We start from the raw sequence: 20,446 nt of genomic DNA on the forward strand, positions 1-20,446 counted from the left end.
AAGACGCCGCGGCGAGGGCGTTCGATCCCAATTTGCTTTTTGCGACACCCAGCATGTGGACGCTCCAGTTTTTCTTATTATGTTTTTGCACTTTACTTGAATTGACTGCCGATTAAAGAGGAAACAATGGTAGCCGTCAGGTCCTACGTCACCAAAGAAGAGACGAGGGAGAGCTCTGGTGCCAGTACTTCGTATTTATTCGTAAGCCAAATATGGCCTCATAGGGGCAAGGGTCCCTAATTTCGCAACATCTGACAGAATTAACCTACCTAACCAGGAGGAATACAAAAGACGGGTATGTCCATGCGCTCACTGACATTATGGCCGTATAATTCGACAGAAAATATAACAATATCATCATCCCAGACAGGTATGATTCGCCGGTCCTGACACAGTTCGTAGATAACAGCTACCGGAATTTTTTCTCAAATGAAGAAGACGGGTACCAGCATGAAGCATGGTCCCCCAAGACTGACCTCCTGACGTTTGCTTATGTATGAGCTTAATCGTCAAACATGATCACAGTGACAATAATAATGGTTGTCAATCTCAACATTATACGTAACCGTCTGATCGTATCCCTGCCAATTCAGCCCCTAGCCCTGAGTTTAGTTAGCTCAGGGGAACAGTTACAAGTTCCATCCCAACTTCCAAAGGGCTTTTATTTCCCGATTTCACTCACCCAACCTAATGTAGACTGGCGACCAAACAGTGGCATTTGGTCGAACGGGTAACGGCAGGACCCCGGAGATGACTGCTACGCTCCCAAGTCTTGAGGAAAAGGAGAAAGAAAGAAAAAAAAAAAATACTTAATCCCAACACTGCCCAGCGCGGAGCTCACAACTAGCACGGTATCCGCTCTGCTAATCGGCATTTTCAGATCTTGACGCGCAATGCTACCCACCTATTCGAGAAGAAACAAACGAGAAGTTAAATTTCGAAGCTGGTTGGCTATGATGGAATTCGTAGGTTTCGGTTGCTCAACCGAACTGCCGCGATGTGTACAACTTGAACAGGGTTGGATTTCAATGGACCTACGGTAGTGGGTTTATAAGGCGTTGGTTCAAGGCATTCCTATACCAGGTCGGCAAAATAACTCAAGTCTATGACTGATTAGTCATGGTAGACAAATACCAGATCCCGCATCTTGCATACCTGATACTGCGTTTGTCTCGATGTTATTTTGATGCGGATTTTTCCATACTTGATATCAATGGATCTCGAGTACAGTCTACTTGGCACCTTCCCAGTGTACTGTATTTGATTGCCTGCCTACCCTGGACTGGGCAAGAAGCTTCAATCACGTGCAACACCAAATATCATTATCAGACTTGCGATAAGGCCCCGCCAGCCAGCGCATAGTTTTGGTGACGTAGTCCACCTGATCTGATGTTGTAAACGCGTCACAATTGTCTGAGTCAAAGGAGGCATACGAGAGCTAATTTGCTTAGTGTGTAGTAAATAAGATAGAATAAGGTATTCATCCATTTCTCCCAGCAAGTTCTGTCATCGCAGTTCTTACTTGCTTTGTTCAACTTTTGCCAAAAAGACAGACGAAAATACAACTGAGTCGCGTCCGAAAAACAACCCAAAAACCAAAAGCAAAACAATACATACGACCAATAGTCAACATGGGTGCCGCTTCAGCAATCTTGATGGTGATAATCACCATCATCTGTAAGCCTCCTGCTACATGAATTTTGGACTGCAGTATCTACTGGACGGTATATTAGTGCACCTTGGCAGCCAAGAAATAACTGACCTTGGCTTGGAAATCACAGTCCCACCTCTCGGAGTCTGGATGGTAGCCGGCTGCGGCGCCGACCTTTTGGTCAACATCTGCCTGACAATTCTAGGGTATGCTTCTCCATCTTTTCCCTCCAACACCTCATATAAGATGGGCTCCTTGCGTGGCTGCTTGAGACGACCTTTTTGACTGATTCGATCTCCACGATATAAAAAAAAAACTCTCTAGGTACATCCCCGGTCACCTGCACGCCTTTTATCTCGAGTACGTCTACTACGACCGCCGCGAGCAGGCGAGGGAGGGCCGCTTCCAAGCAGGTCGCGCGCCGGGCATCTACAGCGAGAATGTGCAGTCGGGCGGCGGCGGCTACGGAACCATCGTCGAGCCTACTCGTTGAAATGGGCCCATGCGCCACCATTAGGTTTAGGATGCGGCCGGAGCAATGATGCTACCGGGTGTTCACGTTCAGGATGTGTTGTGGCTAGGATTTTTGGGCCAAAAGAAAATTAGAATGGACAAAGATCATTGGGTTTAGTTGGCACAGAAACTTAGAACTGTTGGACGCTGCTCGATTCGGAATTGCACGGTATCAATTTGTTGGTCCTTGGCGATGGAAACAAATCTTAGTCTGAACGTTGATTTTGACAGTTCACGAATAGGATAATTCATTCTATTTAGGACTCGGTGTCTCGCTTACATGTACTTGTCTGATAACAATAAAACTGTTATTTTGCCAAATACCACGAATGATTTGCAGGGGAAGTGGGGAGAGAAACAACTCTATGGTAAGTAAACAACGGCAGACTCCTATTATTTTGGTGATCGTCCAAAAGAATCCCTTTTCGACACAGGGTCCGCCCTGTTCAACGTGGTACTTACTACTATGGTACTCCCCATTTGTCTTGACAGATCTGGTCAAGGATCCGGGGTTCATGGAGTGCGAGTTGAAACCATATCAATAGGGCCAGATATAGTATTTTGTGTTTGTATATAAGTTTATAGTACTTGGGCAAATACGGTCGGTAGGTATATGTCAAGTCGGCCATTTTTTTTAATATTTAAATTCAAATATTTGATAACACAGACCTTGATATTTTTTGTCCCTGCAAATCGAGCATTCAATTGATGTCGACTACCAGAAAATAGTGGGAGCCAAGCAGCGGGGCAAACTGAAGGCTACCTTACCTACTAAGCACCAACGGATTGGGACATATGCAGGGGCGAGGGTGATGCAAGAGCAGAACTGGCTAGGAAGTACCTAGACTCAGGGTACCATGTACGGAGTAAGTACACGTCAACAAATGTATCCCCGCTCTTGGAGGGGAGTCGAAGTGGTAAAGATCACAGATTGTCAGAGCAAGAGATTAGGCGGGATGCGGATTGCACAAAGGAGCTTCGGTGTACGCCGTAGCTATGTGGTGGAGAGGAGCTGCTCTCAATGCCACGAAACAAATGAATATTTTCCGGTGCCGGTCCCGGGCCATGCATGCATGCATCATCTCATAATCGCCAATGGCAAGGAAATACCTACGGATATAGCTGTGGTGCCCTCTGCTCATACTCGGCAAGAAAGAAACTGGCGGGATAAAGGATGGCAAGATGGAAGGAGCTGGGCCGAAAAAGAAGCAAGCGGCCGCCCAAGTCGACCCTTAGGAGGGCGGCCACGACTTCGTGCAGCTCGCATTGCCCCGCGCTAACCAATGATATGTTAGGGGGTGCCACGCGAAGGTGAGGGAAGCTACTCCCAAGTTTCTGTTTCTGGCAGCGGGACGCCAATGAACAAAAGCTCCTCCCATTTCAGGGCAATGTGATCAACGGTCCCAGTCAGTTGTTCTATTCTCGAATCCAGTTGTTCCAATCCGCCGATTTCCTTCCATTCATTGTTACCTAGCTCAATCTCAAACCAATTCCTTATTAAACGAGTTTCTCCAAATCCCGAAAAGAGCTACACCCCACCCTCCCACCTGTTCCTGTCTACCGTACATCTATTCCATAATTGTTTCTTACTCCCGAAAAGAACCAAACCTACTCCGTAAAAATCAATATCCACCCAAGAAGCTTGTTGGTTTCCAGGTTCCCTTCCCCCACATTGATGAATTGAACAACGCAGAGCCCGGGTTGCATCGCATTACATCGCATCACAGCGCGTTTTCCCACATTTCCTTTGGTCCCCTTCTGTTTATTTGTTCATTTATTCTCTCGCATCTCTCCGCCCAGCTCGGAAAGCTAGTAAAAAAAGAGGGGATCGATGCAGCAAGAAATGTCTCTCCGGGACAAACAACCCATTGATTAGAGTGAACCATGTCTCTCATCCCCATGCAGGCAGGAGCAGCAGCCGCCCTGAGTCTCAGATTGCTCTCGACAAGGACCAATACTCAATTCCATTGTTCTTACTGGTGAATCCCCTGGTTCGAGAGGACACCGCTTCAAGTCAAGGCGCGCGCGGCTTTTCTCACCGAGCTGGTCTTCCTTCTGTCTCGTGCATAGTGCAACCGCACCCGCATCCGCAGGCACGCATATCGCCTCCTCGCTTACGGTTGCTCGCTTCCTCTTCTTCTCGGATTACTCTTTTTTTTGTTTTTTTCTTTTTTTCTGAATGTTGCCGCCGCTGTCATGCAGAGTATAAATACTTGGCCCCACGCTCGCGGTCCGGATGGATGCTCCCATAAGCCCACCGGCCCTGCGAGCATGGGAAGTCCCAGCAGCAACGGCTTGGTCAATGGCAACGGCACCACCAACGGTCATGCTCCCGGTGGCAACGCTTCGTCTTCGCACGTCCGTCCCTTTATCTCACCAAGAGGACCCCCATCGGCTTCAGCGTCGGTGCACCACACCGCTGGCCTCGTCTTTCGGGGTTCGCTTCCCCACCAGTATCAGCAACAGCAGCATTCATCCGCCATAGCATCCTCCGCGTCTGGGACGCACCGCGCTGCTTCTGCTTCGTCTTCTCCATTCTCACTATTCTTTGGAGCTGCAGCGACGAGATCATCGTCGACCTTGAAAGCGGAGGTCAAGCCCACGCCGCTCGACGGTGGCACCGCTGCGCTCAGGGAACTCAACACCAGCTACCCCTCTAACGTATATCGTCACCGACTCACAAAGTCTGCCGGCGCCCAGAGCACTACCTACTCGCAGCCTGTCATTGTTCGCACTTATAGTGGCCCTATCCAGAGGGATTACTACCGCGGCTCAAGGAGTGGGAGCCGGCCATACACAGTCCGCACGCCACTACCGCCGCCGCCGCCGCCACCCCAAAGTAACGGATTTGCTGTCCGCACAAGTGCCAACGGTAACGGTCACAGTGACAATATCGGGAACCGGAATGGCGTAGTTGACGGCCTCTGGACTGCCAAACCACCTAACATGCCGCGCCACCCACCACCTCCTCCTCCCAGTAAGCGCCGCTTCCCTCTTACCTTACCATGGCAGTGGGGCGGCGGCAATGACGGGCAGGGTACGGCGTCTCAGGCCGGCGGGAGCAACAGCGAGACACCAAAGTACCCTCCTCCCGAAGCCTTCACCATGAAGGGTATTATAGAATCTCAGCGTGCACAGCGACATAACGAGTTGGATAAGTCGCTGGATCAGATTGCAGAGCTGTACGCTCGCAGCAGATATAGCTTGGCAAACCAGTACGAGGTTCATGTGACGCCACACGGGTCCGGCACCGACTTTGTTAGCGGTGCTAGTGCTCCAGGTAGGAGGGGAACAGGTGGCCCGCCTTCCAGTCGTGGCGGCGGCGGCATCAGACGTCCGCATCAGCTGGTTGGTCCAACACTTCAGGCCAACTGGTCTGGAGATGAAGGAGATGAGTCCTCTGCAGTGGGAGGTGGCGCAGCATCGTCCTCTTCATCGGCAGCTATCAGGCCGCGGTCCCACAGGAAAAGAAGAAGTGGGGTTGCCGCAGGGAAGAGGAAGAGCGCCGCATACGGGACCCTCGAGACAATTATGTCTAGCAGCCGTTCGAACTCCTCGGAAGAAAAAGAAACGCAGAAGAAAAGATCTGCTAATGAGTTGACCGAGGATGTACGAGGCCGTGCAGAGCGGTCTGTCGGTCATCGGCATGCAAAATCAGAACCTGTAAAGGTCAGGGGCAGGGACGGCGCTGGATCTTCAGGAACAACGCATACACGCTACACAGCCAAGGGCGGGAAAAGGGCCGAGCAAGATGCAGGAGCTTCACAGCACAAGAGAGCATCAACATCATTTGTGCATGCCATTATCACGGCTGACTCACCACGCAACTCTGCATCGGCACTGATCAGCGAGCCGGCTTCGCCGCAGACCACTACCTATGCGGTCTCGGATGTCACTACCGCGCGTGAGGGTGCAGTCATTCCTGGCGAGAACCAAGCGGAGGACTATTCCGCGACCGGCGGTTCGATGGGTGCGCATGGATGGCTGCCATGGCGTGGACCGACCACTTCAGAGTCACACGCTAGTCGGGCCAGAGATGGCTTGCGGGACTTGTTGAAAGGTGCAGATAGTGTGAGTGGCCGGTACGCCAGGGCAAAGGGGCCCGGCCAAGAGGGCTGAAATATCTTCATGCTGGATATGTATAACACATTTCCCGATACGAAGACCACAAGATTAGCCAACCAGAGTATTGGCATGGAGTCTGAGCTGAGCCCCGAGCAAAGGTATCGGAGCTAGACTCTGTTCTGCATCGAAAACGACAATGACATTGAGCGGAACCCAGCACGCCTATACCTGTCGTTTTCACTTTTGCCTCCTTGGTGGTAAGCTAGGGTCAGTCTTAAAATACAAGCACTGAGGCACTCCGGATCATTGGCATTGCTAGGCTTGAGATTGATTACGGTTTTGGGTTTAACTGTACAAAGCTTTCAGTTTTTTGGTTAATTTTGTACGCATATTTGGGCCATTGCGGAGTTCTGTGGAAGACCTACAGGATGCGATGATAAAACGTTGACGAAGCAATGATAACGATAGGGAGCATATGGATTTATTTAACCAGACATGAGGAGGAATTAAAAAGCATCATCAGGGGTGGGTTTCTTGGACAGGAGTGGGCACGAGTGCTTTTGCCAGCAAGTTGAAATCTAATACCACAAGGGTTAGGGGTTCCTTGTGGCTCCTCCCCGCCCAACGTGATTTATCATCAACTACGACTATCCACGACCAATTTTGGGAGAATCATATCCCGTCAGAATTTGCTACTTACTGTCTGCACATGAGTGTATAGGGAACCGTTGACCATATTGGAAGCATTCGTGTATCGCAATTTGAGGAAAGCGCTGTTTTATAAATCCAACTATCTCTCAGGTTGAGAATCTGCGGTCACCATCACCTTTTTGAGTCACAAGCTCGCTTCACATCGAAAATGGTATTTGGCCCTTCTTTCTCATATGGATTCGGTTGAAGCTCCTTGGCTCACAAATTCCAGGTTCACGCCGACGCGTCCAACTTTGGGGCAAATGTGACCAAGGAAGAGGCATACAAGCAGGTTCTCGAACAGGCAAAGGGGCTTTTTGACGGCCAACGCAACTGGGTAAAAACAAGACAGATGATGACCCTTGAAAAAAAAAGAGGCTCTCACTAACAAAAAAAAAACCCACTTACCTCAAAACCAAAACAAACCCAAAAAAAAGGTCTGCAACCTATCAAACACGGCCTCCCTCCTCTGGCACGCATACCACTCTCTCCCCTCGCCCAGCTCCGCCGTGAACTGGGCGGGCTTCTACACGCTGGACCCGTCGTCGCCCACCGACCGGCTGATCCTGGGCCCGTTCCAGGGCAAGGTGGCGTGCCAGACCATCGCCTTCAGCCGCGGCGTGTGCGGCGCCGCCGCGGCCCAGAAGAAGACGCAGCTCGTCGCCGACGTCGACAAGTTCCCCGGCCACATCGCCTGCGACGCCGACAGCAGGAGCGAGGTCGTCGTGCCCGTGCTGGATGCCCAGGGTGAGCTTAGGGCCATTATCGACGTCGACTGTGCGCTTCCCGACGGGTTTGACGAGGTGGATAGGGTCTGGCTTGAGAGCTTGGCTGCTTTGGTTGGGAGGAGCTGCGATTGGTAATTTTTTTTTTCACCCTTATTCTCTGTTGATTTTGTTATTTTATCGGTGTTCTCAACTACAAAAATTACAGTGTGTTCAACCACTCGGGCTATATTTGGTTCATGTAGAAAAGTTGGGGGGTCGTGGTATAGATGGGTATTTTTATTTTTATTTTTATTTCTTTTTCTGTTCGTTCATTAAATGGCTCCTCAGGGAACATAATTCATATCAAAATCAAATGTGAACCATGACATCATGTGATGCCATGAACGATAACAATCATTCATCTTGACAAAACATCGCAGGGATCAACATGCCATCGCTGAACATGCTTTGCAAGGAACATCCTATTGTACAACACAAAAAAATTCAATCTCATCGAGGTACATGGAAAGCCCACAGTGAATGCCAAGACTTGCATTGTCTCTAAAAAAAATATACGAAGGTTTACTCCACCTCTCGTCATCTTAAAATACGTAGAATAGACCGAGCGTTAAAGCTAGGTATCCCATAAATCACCTACAGCATACGACTTGCATCCTCCTTGGAAGTTATGGGAATCGCGATTAATCGCTGAAAGCCACCCATAGCCATCAAGGCCAATGCGATCAAATAAAGATTAGGTCTAGAAAATCTGCTATTATGTAATAAGCTCATTGAGACTCAGAAAAGCAGCAAAAAAAAATCATAAAACAAGCAAGCCATTGCGCCAAGGATCTTTTGGTCATGAGAAAAGAAAAAAAAAGTTTATGCGTGGTCTCTTGATCTCTCCCTTTTATCTGGGAAGCTCGAGAGGGGGGCTATGCAAGGATGCCGATCCAATGCCGCCGATAGAATATTGTAACTTTATACATAACACAAACACAACGGTCCAGGGTTCATTCCGTTCAGCTCTTGCAGCCGCTCGACTCGAGGTCTTGTTTGTCCCTCTGAACCTTTCCCAACGCAACAAAAAAAAAACCTTATTTAATGCAACGCTTCATCCAAGAACGCTTACAAAACGTTGCTGAAGATAGTGAAAGCAACAACGGAGCCTGCGATCAGAAATGAGACCTTGTTCGACTCGCCAGCGTTGTTGTTGCTACCCTGGTTGCTAGCCGAGGCACCAGTACCATCGGCACGGCCACCGGATCCGGAACCGTTCTCAGCATCCTCGACCTTTTCGGGGCCAGAGTTCTGCGAGCCGGGGCCGTTCAGACCAGGGCCCTTGCCGGCGCCGTCCTTGAGGTACTTCTTGGCGTCCTCGGGCATCTTGGGCAGCTTGTCGGTGTCGATAAGCCAGTGGTCGTCCTCCTTGGGGCATTCGCTCTTGCGGTCCTCAGAGCGGGCACCAGCCATGTCGGTCGGGGCGGGGTAGTCCTTGAAAGCCTTGACGAGGGGCTCGAACTCAGACAACTCCTCGACCTTGTCGCCGTCAATCTTGACAATGCCGTAGTTGTTCTCCTCCTCAGTGTACTCGTAAACAAGACCACCCGACCAAGTGGCAAGGATCTCCTTGTCAGTCATGAGAGCCTTGACTTCACCCCAGTTGCGCTCGTTCAGGTTGCAGCCGAACTCAGACAAGAAGATAGGGACACCGTAGTCGCTGAAGTTGCGGGCCTTGACATCCCAACCGGCGGTCTTGACGTCAGATGAGCAGAACGAGTAGTCGTTCTGAAACATGTTAGCCTCACCCTGCTAATGTCTGTCATTCATGTATTGTTAAGGTCAACTTACGAAAGCAAAGAAGTCGGAGCGGGCGTCGTCAGTTCCGCAGTTGAAGTACTCAGCGGTTTGCTTGCGGTTCTGAGAGACATCGGCGGCGGAGTAGCCGATAGGGACCTGGCGCAGCTTGCGCTCGGCCATGTAGGTCTTCATGTCACGGGTAGCAGCCTTGACGTAGCGGGCGGCCAGGGTGCTCTCCTTCTCGTCGTGGACGACCTCGTTACCCGAGAAGAAGGCCATGGTGTTGTCGTACTGAGCGAACTCCTCGACAGTGGCAAACACGCTTTGCAGGTACTCGGCGTTGTACGAAGGGATAGGCTTCTCACGGTTGATCGAGTACTTTGGGTTGTTGACATCGAGCACCAGGTAGATGCCAGCCTCGGCAAAGGCGTTCATGCACTCCTTGTGGTTAACGGAGTTGTCGGTCGAGTAGACACGGACAGTGTTGACACCAAGCTTCTTGAACTTCTCCAAGTCGCGCATGCAAATCTTGGTGTCGGCGAGAGGGTCCTTGTTTCCAGCAGACGCACCAGGCTGCCATGCAATACCGCGGACGAAGAACCTCTTGTCACCTTGCATGAAGGCTGCAAAGGACAAGTTGTGTTAGCTGAACATCTTCTTACGTGGTCCGTATATCGTTAATAAACAAGCAGGTACTTACCATTGCCCTTAACAGTGATGGGGGTAAGAGCACGCTTCTGGAGAGGCTGAGGGGAGGCCTGGACAATGGCAGCAGCCCCCAGGACTGAGGCGAAGATAGCAGACTTCATGATCGCGAAGCTGAGATTAAAAGCGTCGGGTAAAAGCTATTTGCTATCGCGGGGTGAAAGTTGGCACGGGCCCTCGAATTCGGCGGGTTTAGTGTTGGATATAAAAGGTTGTAGGCTCAAGCAATATGAGAGAGAGTCAAGAAAAGCCCCGACGGGAAGAATTACAAAGAGAGTAACTAGACAAAAAAAAAAAGATGGGTTTCAAAAAAAAAGGTCGACAGAACGAGTGAGTCGACGTGATTTTGGGGAGGTTAAAAGTTGAAGAAACGATCGAGAACAAAAAGCGACCAGTGGGATGGAGGAAACAAGGAGAGGGAGGATAAAAAGGAATGTCCCTAAGCGAGTGGAGGACGCCAGTTTTGAATCCAAACCAGCCAAGAACCAAGGCAGGTCGAGGGAAGACCTGGTGGTGGGTTTGTGTCGATATCCATGCCTCCTGCTCTCCTTGGTGTCTTGGCACCTTCAAGACCGAGATTGGTGGGTCCTACTCCAAGAATCTAAAATGTACCACCAAGACACTCCAAGAGCCGTGGTGTAGTGCAGCAAGAAAGCCCAGAGGTACTTGGCGTCACAGTATAAAATAGCTCTGCGGGAACTAAGCCCTTAGTAGTTGTTTCCCCCTGCCGACACCGATCATCCGTACTGTGCCTGAACCTTGTCATAAATAAGTCTATCGAGAATAGAAGCAGCTTTTGAAAGTGGGACAAGATCAGTCAATCACGTCAAGAAGCAGGCGGTTACATCAGTGTTCAAGACAGTGCAACACTGTCACTTTGAGAGGCGGATTAATCTCGTGAAAAGGGGCCAACCTTGTTCCATTGGTGGCGATCAAATACTACACAGAAAACAAATTCTGTGTAGTTTGTTCTTGTCGCCTTGTCGCCAATGCGCCAATTTCGAATGAAATCTGCCATTCTGTGGTTTCCACCATTGCCAATTGCCATCCATGCAACGTGGGATCAATGTCACACTTTGGGCCTGTTTACTTGTCCACAAGTCCAGAATCCCGTTTGGAAGCCGTGGAACGCAAACAACTTTCCCCCTTCGATTTGGTCTTTTTTTTTTTTTGGCCAACATCCGTCATCGAATCATGCAGACCAAGACTGGGTCAGCCAAGAGCACTGCCACTGCGCGACAAAAACAAGTCACCCATCATAATTAACGAATTGATAAAACGAATTCCATTCCAATGATCTTAGCTGGAACCGCCCCTTTCCCCTCCATTCAACCTGCCAACTCTGCCTCTTGCGTCTAGGCGGGTGGAAAGAGGGATTGCCATGGGATTGGCAGTCTTGGCAGACACCTTGAGACACCAAAGCCACGCCGGCCGCCCGCCAATCCTCTTTCCACCCCTTTCAACTATCCGACATGATCGTCCAACTCATGCCCATCTTCCACTCTTTTGCTGGAGAAGACCCCCGATTTTCATCAATGCGTCCATATCCTGTTTCAGAATGGCTCACTTATTCTTGTTGATCGAAATCCCAGTACTCAGGTCCGCAATAGCAAATAGCCAAACAAATTTGTTTATCTCTCAGCCTTTCTGCGCAATTCAGGTTTTGAAAAGTGGCCGAGAGGGGGTTGGGAGCTTTTGCCCCAGCTCGTATAAATGAGCAACCAGTACAACTGTCTTACAGAATTACTGTGTTTCCGGCCCCAATAAAAAATCCTTCTCGTACAGTAGGTACAGCAAGCTTGATGATATTGGTGGACCTTATCATTGTCAAAGAACGAAGACAATCCCAAGAAAAATCAGACCTGGCAGATGACGTGGGGCTTTGTTTATTCGTCTTTTCTTTGAAGCCTGCTCTTTGCTGCTCATAAAACCCCTTGGCCCCTCAAAAAACAAAAACAAAAACAAAAAAGCCGCCCCGTTTTGAACCAAACACTCGGCACGGCGTGGCATTTGCCAATGAACAGCCATGCCGGGACGGCCATTTCATCATCGATTGATTCTCCCGCTTCTTCCCGCGCAACACCATTTCAGACCGCCCTATGAGATTGTTACTTTTTTTTTCTGTTGGTTGTGCCGTACTCCGTACTATTTGCTTGCTTTCCTGTGACATGTATCCAACGTGCGCTTTTGTAACGGTAAAGGTCAAAAGAAAAATAAAAGGCACAGGCAAGACAAGAATGGAAACAGAAGATGCACTTTAGATTTGGATCCCGATTGGCCGATCAATCAGCCGCACAGCAACACTGAAAAGAATACCGTGACTTGGCTGAGATTCACAAGTGAGGCACTTGAAACAGCTGTGTTCGTTCCTTGTTGATACGGTACGTACACTTTTGAATAAAAATGGTGGAGACTCCATTCCAAGTATTTCATCATGATAATCATGATAATCTAGATCAGACCCGCGCCTACTACCAAGTAAAGCCAGCACCACGCTACAGTATACGCAAAGCGGACCGATCTTCAGTGAGGCTTAAGTTGTGCATAGGGCCAGTAATCTCCAGGGGCATGCCTGGTGGGCAAATTAGCCAGGTAAAAAAACAAAATTGAGATGAACTCTCTATGCTAAACGCCGATTAAATGCATCAAGGCTACACAAGAAAAAAAGTTTTAAAAAAAAACATATCTACTATACAAGCTGAAGATAGCTTGCTGGAACACTCTTTGTCAAGCCGCCCTTCTCAACCTCGGCCCATCCATCCCCTGGGTCTTCCTTGACCAGCACCAACCGTTCACCCTCCACGATGCTGTGCTCGGCGTCGCTCTGCGCCGTGTAGTCATACATGACATCTACATGCCTCACCGCCTTCTTCGCCCCGCGCCGAGGTGCCACCGCCGGCCCCTTCTTTTTCACCGCGGGCGCAGTCCCGCCGATTGATGAGCCGCTGTTGGAGTAAATCGAGCCCGGACGGCCTGATGCGCCAGTGTCCTGAGGTACCATGGCTGGTGGAGGCGCAATGACGGTTGCTGATGGTGCCCCTGCCGGTGCCAACTCGACGTACGTCGCGGGCACAAGCCCTTCCTTGTATCCAGCCCGAACTTTGATCCATCCCGAGCCAGCTGTGCAAGATAAATGTTGTTAGTAAACTATGGAGCAATGTGAAGCAAAAACGCCAGTTTTCCGGGTGCCACTTACTATCTGGTTCGAGGATCACGAGATCCCGCCCTGCCGGCACCGTGAGCTCGCCCTCGCCATTGGCATCAAAGGCGTACATCATCTTGCCCTTCTGCTCCGGTGCCTTGCCCGCGCCAATACCCGAGCTACCGTTCGCCGGTGTGCTCCCAGGCAGCTCACTGATGTATGCCGCGGGAGGTGGGGCGATAACCCTGTTCTTCCGCAGCGTGTTGGCCGGTTTCGGCGCCGCCGGTGCCTCGCCAGCCGGCGTCTCATCGGCTGGCGACTTGGTGCCCGATATCGACCGGTGTGCGCTCGCGGCGTAGCCTGAGCTCAATGAGTTCATCGTATCGGATCTGCTCAAAGCAGGTAGTTCCGCGATACCCTCGGTTGACGATGGCGTCTTTTTGTGTGTACTACCACTGGGCTTAAGCAGAGCGTTGGCCGCTTCCTGCCTCTCAGCCTTAAGCTTCTTGCGGTCTTCTTTACTCTGCTCGCCAGGGCATTCTGCCGGCACCTTCATCTCGCACTTGCTGTGGCATGTGTAGCCACAATCTCTACAGTCAAATCCCTTGGCGGAGAGACCCCAAATCCTCTCACCGCAAAGATCGCAGTTGGTGGGGATCTTAAAAGTCTGGGATTTGAAGTTGTGGTTTTTCGCGCCCAGCGTCACATCGCCGACGGCGGACGTGATGGTGGATGTCTCAACCTCGGCCGTTATTCGTTTGCGTTCAACCTGGTGAAGATCCTCTTGCATTGCAAAGATCGAGTTGACCACGGCCACCTCGTCCTTCTTGTCTGTCCCGTTCCTAACGTTCTGCTTGACCCGCTTCATTGCCTCAACCTCGCGTCGTTTCTTGTCGACCTCACGCCTTAGATCGCCCAGCTGACTCTTGGACTTGTTGAGTACATTGCGCAAGTATACTTTTGCTGGTTCGTCCACCACCATAGAGTCATCGTCATGCCACACAGGGCTTGGTTCGAACATCTTGTCCGCGGGCTCCTGCCATGCACCAATGTTGTGGCGCATGTACATAAGAGAGTCTAGATGGGGCAGATTCCGCGCAATCTCCTCCGTCTGGTGATCTATCATCTCTCCGCTCGACTTCAAAAGACCTGATTCTAAAGTCGAAGCCAGAGTCCAGAGTTCGTTTATCTTGATGGTCTTGAACTCTGAAAGGTCCTGTAAACTGTCCATAACCTCGGGAACATACTCATGATAGTACTTTTCCTTTTGCTTGTTCGTGACATTGATGGCAATGATATATGTGTTCTTGGCGTTGTTCATCTCGTGTATCTGCTGCTGGTAGTTGCTTTGCGCCTTGGCCTTGTCAAACGCCGACTCGGACTTCTTGCGTTTGCTCTCCACCTCCTGACAGACATTGTCGTATTTGCCCTTGACCTTTCGCAGCTCAGAGTATGACGAATCACGTTCCTTCTCGAGCTTATCGGCGAATTCGGCGTGTCGTTTGCGAAGCTCGTCAAACTTGGTCTGGAATACCTGCATCGGTGTAGCTACCCGGTTGATCAGTTCGTTGGCGTATCGACTATGCTCCTCTGCTCGCCTCTCGACCGTGTTCAGCTGCGTCGTCCATGTTGTTATGGAAGCACTGGTATTAACAGAGGATGTCAGTGTTTCCGCAATCGACGGTGGCATGGACTACGAAACAATAACGAGCGCGAGGTTCCCAACCTTTCTAAAGATCCAGGGGTCATTGCTGGCGTGTCGCCCACACTCAAAACCGCAGACTTTTTTGATTTCTTCTCATAGTACTTCTTGGCAAGTGCTGCGAGTTTTGCGCTGTAGTCCTTCTCAATTGCTGCTCGTTCACGGTAAAACTGCTGGAGGTCGTCGATCCAGGCAATGCCATGACCAACCCAGGCATTGGCGGGTTTGAAGCCATCCTACCTTCTTGTCAGCACGAAAACTAGCAAAAAGAATAAGTGCAAGCCAGAAATATTAGGTGTGCATACCTTGAGTTCTGCGCCAAATGTTGGCGCAACCTCGGTATCGGTCATGATCGGGCCAAAAATTCGAGTTTCGGTGATGTGGATTTATGCGCCGACTACGGAAGCTGCCGAAACACCTCTAGAAGTCTCATGCATGGATCCAGGCCAGTCGTTCAGTTCAGTCAGGTGAGATGGCTCGCTTGCTGTCCAGCCTGCGATGCGGTGTTGTTAGATTGCGCGCAATATGGAAGGGTTCACCAAGGCGGAACTTTCGGTCAACTTTCTTTGCATCGAGAGCTGACAGGAAATGCAATCGCTACCCGGTGGATTGCGCGGACTCGTCGTCAATAACCCGACCCCTCCAACCGCCAAGCCGTGGATAAATCTCGTGTCTTCAGCAGTTGGAGCAGTGGATCCATGCGTTCCGTGCATGGGGTGAGCTGGGGTACTTAAGGCAAGGTACAGTAAAGTAAGTTGGCAAGGTCCTTACCTAGAGCTAGAGCTAGAAATAGTCGTATAGCAGCTAGAACTAGTGACGGCAAACAACAGATGGAAAATAAGGATCCCAATTTTGAGTACCTAACCTTTAGTTACAGTCAAGTTTCATGGACGTCAAACCAGTTCCAAGAAACGGTCAGATTATATACCGGTAAGCCTACCGCAACTGTCCTTGAACCAGGAGATTATCTTTGCTGCGGAATAGTTCAAAGGTACGAAACACTGGCGTCGTCAGCCCGCTGGCTAGAATCTCCAAGTCTAACGGTTGGGTTATGTACTAAACCAACATCCGAGCAAAAACAACAGACGTTGCTTAGATGTTTTGGCCACAAATAATTTCCTATTTTGACGGATCTTTCCACTAATCTATAATTAAACCAAAGATCAATCCGTAGATTTAGTCAGTGTATAAGGAGATTAGGTGAACGAGATATTCGTGCACAAGCTTTAGAAGACTTACAAGACAAGTGTAGCACAACTTGCTTTTTGAAGGCGACAAGGTGAACAAGGATTTTGACAGACGCTATCCAAGCAGCGTTACCCCGCGGAGCTTGGACCATGTGTACCTTACCTTGAGCTCCACTAAAATTCACGATGCCGCAGGCTGCTTGCGGCTTCGAATCTTTCTTCAACGAGACATGTCAAAGAAGGTAGGAATATTTTAAAAGGAGAAAATCAGCCAAACACCCAAACACCCAAACAAGGAAGGAGCAACGCGGTCTTTCTCAGTTCAGACTCAATTTTATAGGCACGTACACGATCCAAGCACTGGCAATCGCACCTCACAATTTCCGCCCCTCCTCGTCAACCTCTACATCTCAGTTCACCTTTCCCAAACACAGTACCTAGGTACTCTTCCACAAGAGCTATTAAAGCTATCTATTACCTACCTACCTAATTTAATGTGGCCGACTGGCTGGTGAATAAGAGGGCTCGTCTTCTCTGGTGCACTGCATTGGAGTTGAGGCTGTTCCTATCCTCCTTACACATTCCCACTGCCCATCATGCAGCCATACAACGCCTCTTCTCAGCAGCAAGCTAACCTTTGGGCTTTTAACCCATGGCCTCCAGCTCAGAACCAAGCCATGTCCGACCTCGCCAGCCGGATCACGGCGCCGGCTGCTGCCACGCCGGCTACAGAGACCGACGCGCCTGCCGCCGCCTCGAGCACATTAACTGTTCCTCAAGATGGAGCAGCCGATGGAGCCAACAGCAGTGGTCTCCTGGAGTCCAACTACGATGTGGAGGTTCAGCTCGGAGACCCGGATACGGACAGCCCGCTGTCATCTATTAGCAGCTTTTCGGAGCTTGGACTGTGCGAACACCCTTCCCAGTGACCGCCGCCTGGTCTCTGACCCAAGCTGACGAACCTTTTACGCACCGATGCAGCCCACAGGGAATCATTGATGGTCTGTTAGCAATGAACTTTAAGAAGCCTTCCAAGATCCAGGCCAGAGCGCTTCCTCTGATGCTCAGCAACCCGCCGCGCAACATGATTGCTCAGTCGCAGTCTGGAACTGGAAAGACCGGCGCCTTCGTCGTCACAATACTATCGCGTGTGGACTTTAACCAACCTGATCAGCCCCAAGCTCTAGCTCTGGCCCCAAGTCGAGAACTTGCCCGGCAGATCCAGAGCGTCATTCAGTCCATCGGCCAGTTTTGTACAGGACTCGTCGTTGACGCCGCCATCCCTGGCGCGATCTCGCGAGAGACTGGTGTCAAGGCCAATGTGGTGGTTGGCACACCAGGCACGGTCATGGATCTTATCCGACGCCGCCAGTTCGACGTATCACAGTTGAAGCTGCTTGTGGTTGACGAGGCAGACAACATGCTTGACCAACAAGGTCTCGGAGAGCAGTGTGTCCGCGTGAAGAAGTGAGTGTCGATGCCCAAGTTGGTAGTGCCGGAACGGAACTGACTGTTTCCCACAGCATGCTCCCAAAGACTATTCAAACCCTCCTGTTCTCTGCAACTTTCCCCGACCATGTTAAGAGTTACGCGGAGAAATTTGCACCCCAGGCCAATCAGATGAAGCTGCGTCAGCAAGAGCTGACAGTCAAGGGCATTTCACAAATGTACATGGACTGTCCGTCACTGAAGGAGAAATATGAGGTCCTCTGCAAGCTGTACGGCCTCATGACGATTGGTTCTTCTGTGATTTTTGTCAAGGTAAGACCCACCCTTGATTGTGCACTACACGAAAGCATGCACCTGCTCACTATGCAAATAGACTCGCGAAAGCGCCGACGAGATCCAGAGAAGGATGGAGACAGACGGACACAAGGTGTCTGCCTTGCACGGAGCATTCCAAGGACAGGAACGTGATCAACTTCTTGACGACTTCAGATCTGGAAAATCTAAGGTCCTGATTACGACCAACGTTCTTGCTCGAGGAATTGACGTTTCTAGCGTCTCCATGGTCATAAACTACGATATTCCCATGAAGGGTCCAGGCGACCAGAGCCCAGATGCCGAGACGTATCTGCACCGTATTGGTCGCACTGGACGATTCGGTCGTGTCGGTGTCAGTATCAGCTTTGTACACGACCGCAAGAGCTTTACTGCGTTGTCTAGCATTGCAGAGCATTACGGTATTGATCTAATTCAGCTGAGCCCGGATGACTGGGATGATACTGAACTGAAGGTTCAAGAAGTCATCAAGTCGAGTAGGGCTAAGCCGGATTACGCACCGACACAGGAGAAGGCCGCCTAGGTGACTGGTATCTCATCAAGTGTCAGGGTCTTGTGATGCGGCGGTACCTGTTCCAGATCAATGTGTGGGCGTCTATCACCATGGTGTCTTGATTTTATCCACTTCTCAATGTTAGGGCTGGCGCAGATATTCCTGCTAGCTTTTATGCTTAAGCTAAATGTCGGCAAAAGGTTTTGAAGAATTTACCCGGAGCTTGGAGGCCCAGGGGAGGATGGATGTCTGTTGTTTTGTGCGAGGAAACGAGAATCATGATACCAAGCTATGCAACCCAGAGGAAACTGTTACTTTCCCCATTTCCATGGGGTACTCATGTGACTAGGCTTTTGGTGGCTTGTTCACTGTATGCTAAGCGCTGTACCTGCATTAGTGACGCAATGTCGGTCAACCGCATGGAGATCAAAACTTCCGGTATTGCGGAGGGAACAGAAGCTCGGAATTCCCATATCCGAAACAGGGCGGGCGCTTCGGTGGGCGCTTCGAACTGATTGTATCTGGAGGCGAGGTTCCAACGGAGCAAGTTCCGTCAATTGAAATTCTCTCCGTAATTCATCACATAATCCTGATCCATCCTTGGATTCCTTCCCATGTGAAGGTGAAAGGGTGTGGGAGGGCAATGCGAATTTCAAATTCCGAATGGAAACAGACAGTAAAGGCTTCAGGATGCATCAAGGGCAAGGAAAGGATGATACGAGAAGTGTTCTTCTGCCTAGATGTCATTATTGCATATCTCGGGTGGCGTGGGTATATCAGTCCTGGAGGCCTAGGCCAATCGGCCGTGCAGATCCGATGGCTTACTATATGTGTAGTGTAGTACAGTATGGTATTTATTTGACAGGTTCTCGTAAAGTACCGAAGAAGTTTAAGGTTAGTGGATGGGATGACAGCCCGGGTTGTTTCATCCATTAAGTTGGATGGACAACATCAAAATACATTATAGGCTATGTTAGTGACGGTTATATGCAGTAATAGTTTAAACAAGATGAATAGAGAAGTAGTTTTGCGATGCATCATGGCAAATTTAATGATGCAGAAAACCGTATAATCAACACTCAATGCCACGGAGAAAGGGTGGACTGCAAGACTAGCGCCCCTAGAACCCTAGAGGTGGGCTGTCTCTACTCATAGTAGTCGGTCGCAGCACGAAAATAGGCGCCGGAATAAGCGCGAACAATTAAAACCCCTGCAATGGAGTGCAGCCCCCCTGCAGATGGCCCCACCAATGAAGGAAGTTGTGGCTGTAGAAGATCAGTTCTGCTGCGGGCACTGGCTGAGCCTCGATTACAATGACAAGATACACACGCAAACTTTTCCACCAAGGCGACTGATTTCTGATTGAGTGCTCTCACCCCATCATCCCTCCCGAGTCACCCTTACATGCAGACCGAGGCTCCGCGCGACGACAAATCTGTATCCGGGAATGACGCAAAAAAGAAAACACACGTTTTTTTTTTTTTTTTTTTTTTTTTTTTTTTTTTTCTTTTTCGAAACAATTAATGTCTGGACCCCTGCGATCAAGTGGTCCTGGGCGGTAAAAAAAAAAAAAAGTCAGATCTCATACCTGTGATTTCAGAGGAGCGGGACTAAGTCTCCTTCTTTTCTCGGCATCGAGATATTGCGGGCGCTTCTGAGCAGCGCGTGGTCGAATCAGAGCGTGGAGGATTGTCTTTTGTTGCTGCAGACGAAGCGTTGCTCGTCAGGGTTGAAACCGGCGGCTTTCTATTGCATCAGGCATCGCTATGTTTTTTATTTTTATTTTTATTTTATTTTCCCCCCCCTTTCTTCGTATGGGTTTGTCTTGCATCTGTCTTTTCGTCGCTTTTTTTTTTTCCTTCTCACTTTCTTTCCTCGTCTTGTCAATTTGCTGCCATTTTTTCTTCGTTGCATACACTTCAGGGTTGCTGGCCAAATCCAAGTCGTGATTTGCTCTTCACTTCAAATCTTGTTGGTTGCGCATTCTGAGAAATGCTCAGCGAGCAATT

The 20,446-nt window shown here is 49.9% G+C and overlaps 5 protein-coding genes across 5 annotated transcripts; 3 read left to right on the plus strand and 2 right to left on the minus strand.

Moving 5' to 3' along the window:
- The first annotated feature begins 1,428 nt into the window (after positions 1-1,428).
- PgNI_07757 (uncharacterized protein) lies at positions 1,429-2,481 on the plus strand. Its single transcript, XM_031127766.1, has 3 exons — positions 1,429-1,677; positions 1,782-1,857; positions 1,976-2,481. The coding sequence occupies exons 1-3, from the start codon at positions 1,632-1,634 to the stop codon at positions 2,142-2,144; spliced, it is 291 nt and encodes a 96-aa protein (XP_030981188.1). The 5' UTR covers positions 1,429-1,631; the 3' UTR covers positions 2,145-2,481.
- A 1,509-nt stretch (positions 2,482-3,990) lies between these two features.
- On the plus strand, positions 3,991-7,967 carry PgNI_07758 (uncharacterized protein). The gene is made up of 3 exons (XM_031127767.1): positions 3,991-7,091; positions 7,152-7,256; positions 7,357-7,967. Exons 1-3 carry the CDS (start codon positions 7,089-7,091, stop codon positions 7,780-7,782), a joined length of 534 nt encoding a protein of 177 aa, XP_030981125.1. The 5' UTR covers positions 3,991-7,088; the 3' UTR covers positions 7,783-7,967.
- A 366-nt stretch (positions 7,968-8,333) lies between these two features.
- Positions 8,334-10,868, minus strand: PgNI_07759 (uncharacterized protein). The gene is made up of 3 exons (XM_031127768.1): positions 10,127-10,868; positions 9,478-10,049; positions 8,334-9,414 (listed from the first exon to the last, which is right to left on the minus strand). The coding sequence occupies exons 1-3, from the start codon at positions 10,233-10,235 to the stop codon at positions 8,755-8,757; spliced, it is 1,341 nt and encodes a 446-aa protein (XP_030981127.1). The 5' UTR covers positions 10,236-10,868; the 3' UTR covers positions 8,334-8,754.
- Positions 10,869-12,762: 1,894 nt separating this feature from the next.
- On the minus strand, positions 12,763-15,622 carry PgNI_07760 (uncharacterized protein). Its single transcript, XM_031127769.1, has 4 exons — positions 15,281-15,622; positions 15,000-15,211; positions 13,328-14,916; positions 12,763-13,251 (listed from the first exon to the last, which is right to left on the minus strand). Exons 1-4 carry the CDS (start codon positions 15,323-15,325, stop codon positions 12,821-12,823), a joined length of 2,277 nt encoding a protein of 758 aa, XP_030981278.1. The 5' UTR covers positions 15,326-15,622; the 3' UTR covers positions 12,763-12,820.
- A 776-nt stretch (positions 15,623-16,398) lies between these two features.
- On the plus strand, positions 16,399-19,005 carry PgNI_07761 (uncharacterized protein). Its single transcript, XM_031127770.1, has 5 exons — positions 16,399-16,502; positions 16,826-17,069; positions 17,144-17,629; positions 17,686-17,923; positions 17,985-19,005. The coding sequence occupies exons 2-5, from the start codon at positions 16,840-16,842 to the stop codon at positions 18,465-18,467; spliced, it is 1,437 nt and encodes a 478-aa protein (XP_030981277.1). The 5' UTR covers positions 16,399-16,502; positions 16,826-16,839; the 3' UTR covers positions 18,468-19,005.
- Positions 19,006-20,446: the final 1,441 nt, after the last annotated feature.

This window comes from Pyricularia grisea (genome assembly GCF_004355905.1).
Source record: "Pyricularia grisea strain NI907 chromosome Unknown Pyricularia_grisea_NI907_Scaffold_4, whole genome shotgun sequence".
Lineage (NCBI taxonomy): Eukaryota > Fungi > Ascomycota > Sordariomycetes > Magnaporthales > Pyriculariaceae > Pyricularia > Pyricularia grisea.

Bases quoted from the DNA above. Each gene is read 5' to 3' on its own strand.
- PgNI_07757 (XM_031127766.1), top strand. From the start codon at position 1,632: ATGGGTGCCGCTTCAGCAATCTTGATGGTGATAATCACCATCATCT. The intron at 1,678-1,781 runs GTAAGCCTCCTG...TGGAAATCACAG, and splicing joins GGTGATAATCACCATCATCT to TCCCACCTCTCGGAGTCTGG. The intron at 1,858-1,975 runs GTATGCTTCTCC...AAAACTCTCTAG, and splicing joins ATCTGCCTGACAATTCTAGG to GTACATCCCCGGTCACCTGC.
- PgNI_07761 (XM_031127770.1), top strand. From the start codon at position 16,840: ATGTCCGACCTCGCCAGCCGGATCACGGCGCCGGCTGCTGCCACGCCG. The intron at 17,630-17,685 runs GTGAGTGTCGAT...TGTTTCCCACAG, and splicing joins CAGTGTGTCCGCGTGAAGAA to CATGCTCCCAAAGACTATTC. The intron at 17,924-17,984 runs GTAAGACCCACC...CTATGCAAATAG, and splicing joins CTTCTGTGATTTTTGTCAAG to ACTCGCGAAAGCGCCGACGA.
- PgNI_07759 (XM_031127768.1), bottom strand. From the start codon at position 10,235: ATGAAGTCTGCTATCTTCGCCTCAGTCCTGGGGGCTGCTGCCATTGTC. The intron at 10,050-10,126 runs GTAAGTACCTGC...TGTCCTTTGCAG, and splicing joins CATCACTGTTAAGGGCAATG to CCTTCATGCAAGGTGACAAG. The intron at 9,415-9,477 runs GTAAGTTGACCT...AACATGTTTCAG, and splicing joins GCTCCGACTTCTTTGCTTTC to AACGACTACTCGTTCTGCTC.
- PgNI_07760 (XM_031127769.1), bottom strand. From the start codon at position 15,325: ATGACCGATACCGAGGTTGCGCCAACATTTGGCGCAGAACTCAAG. The intron at 15,212-15,280 runs GTATGCACACCT...ACAAGAAGGTAG, and splicing joins CATTTGGCGCAGAACTCAAG to GATGGCTTCAAACCCGCCAA. The intron at 14,917-14,999 runs GTTGGGAACCTC...TGTTAATACCAG, and splicing joins ACCCCTGGATCTTTAGAAAG to TGCTTCCATAACAACATGGA.
- PgNI_07758 (XM_031127767.1), top strand. The intron at 7,257-7,356 runs GTAAAAACAAGA...CCCAAAAAAAAG, and splicing joins TTGACGGCCAACGCAACTGG to GTCTGCAACCTATCAAACAC.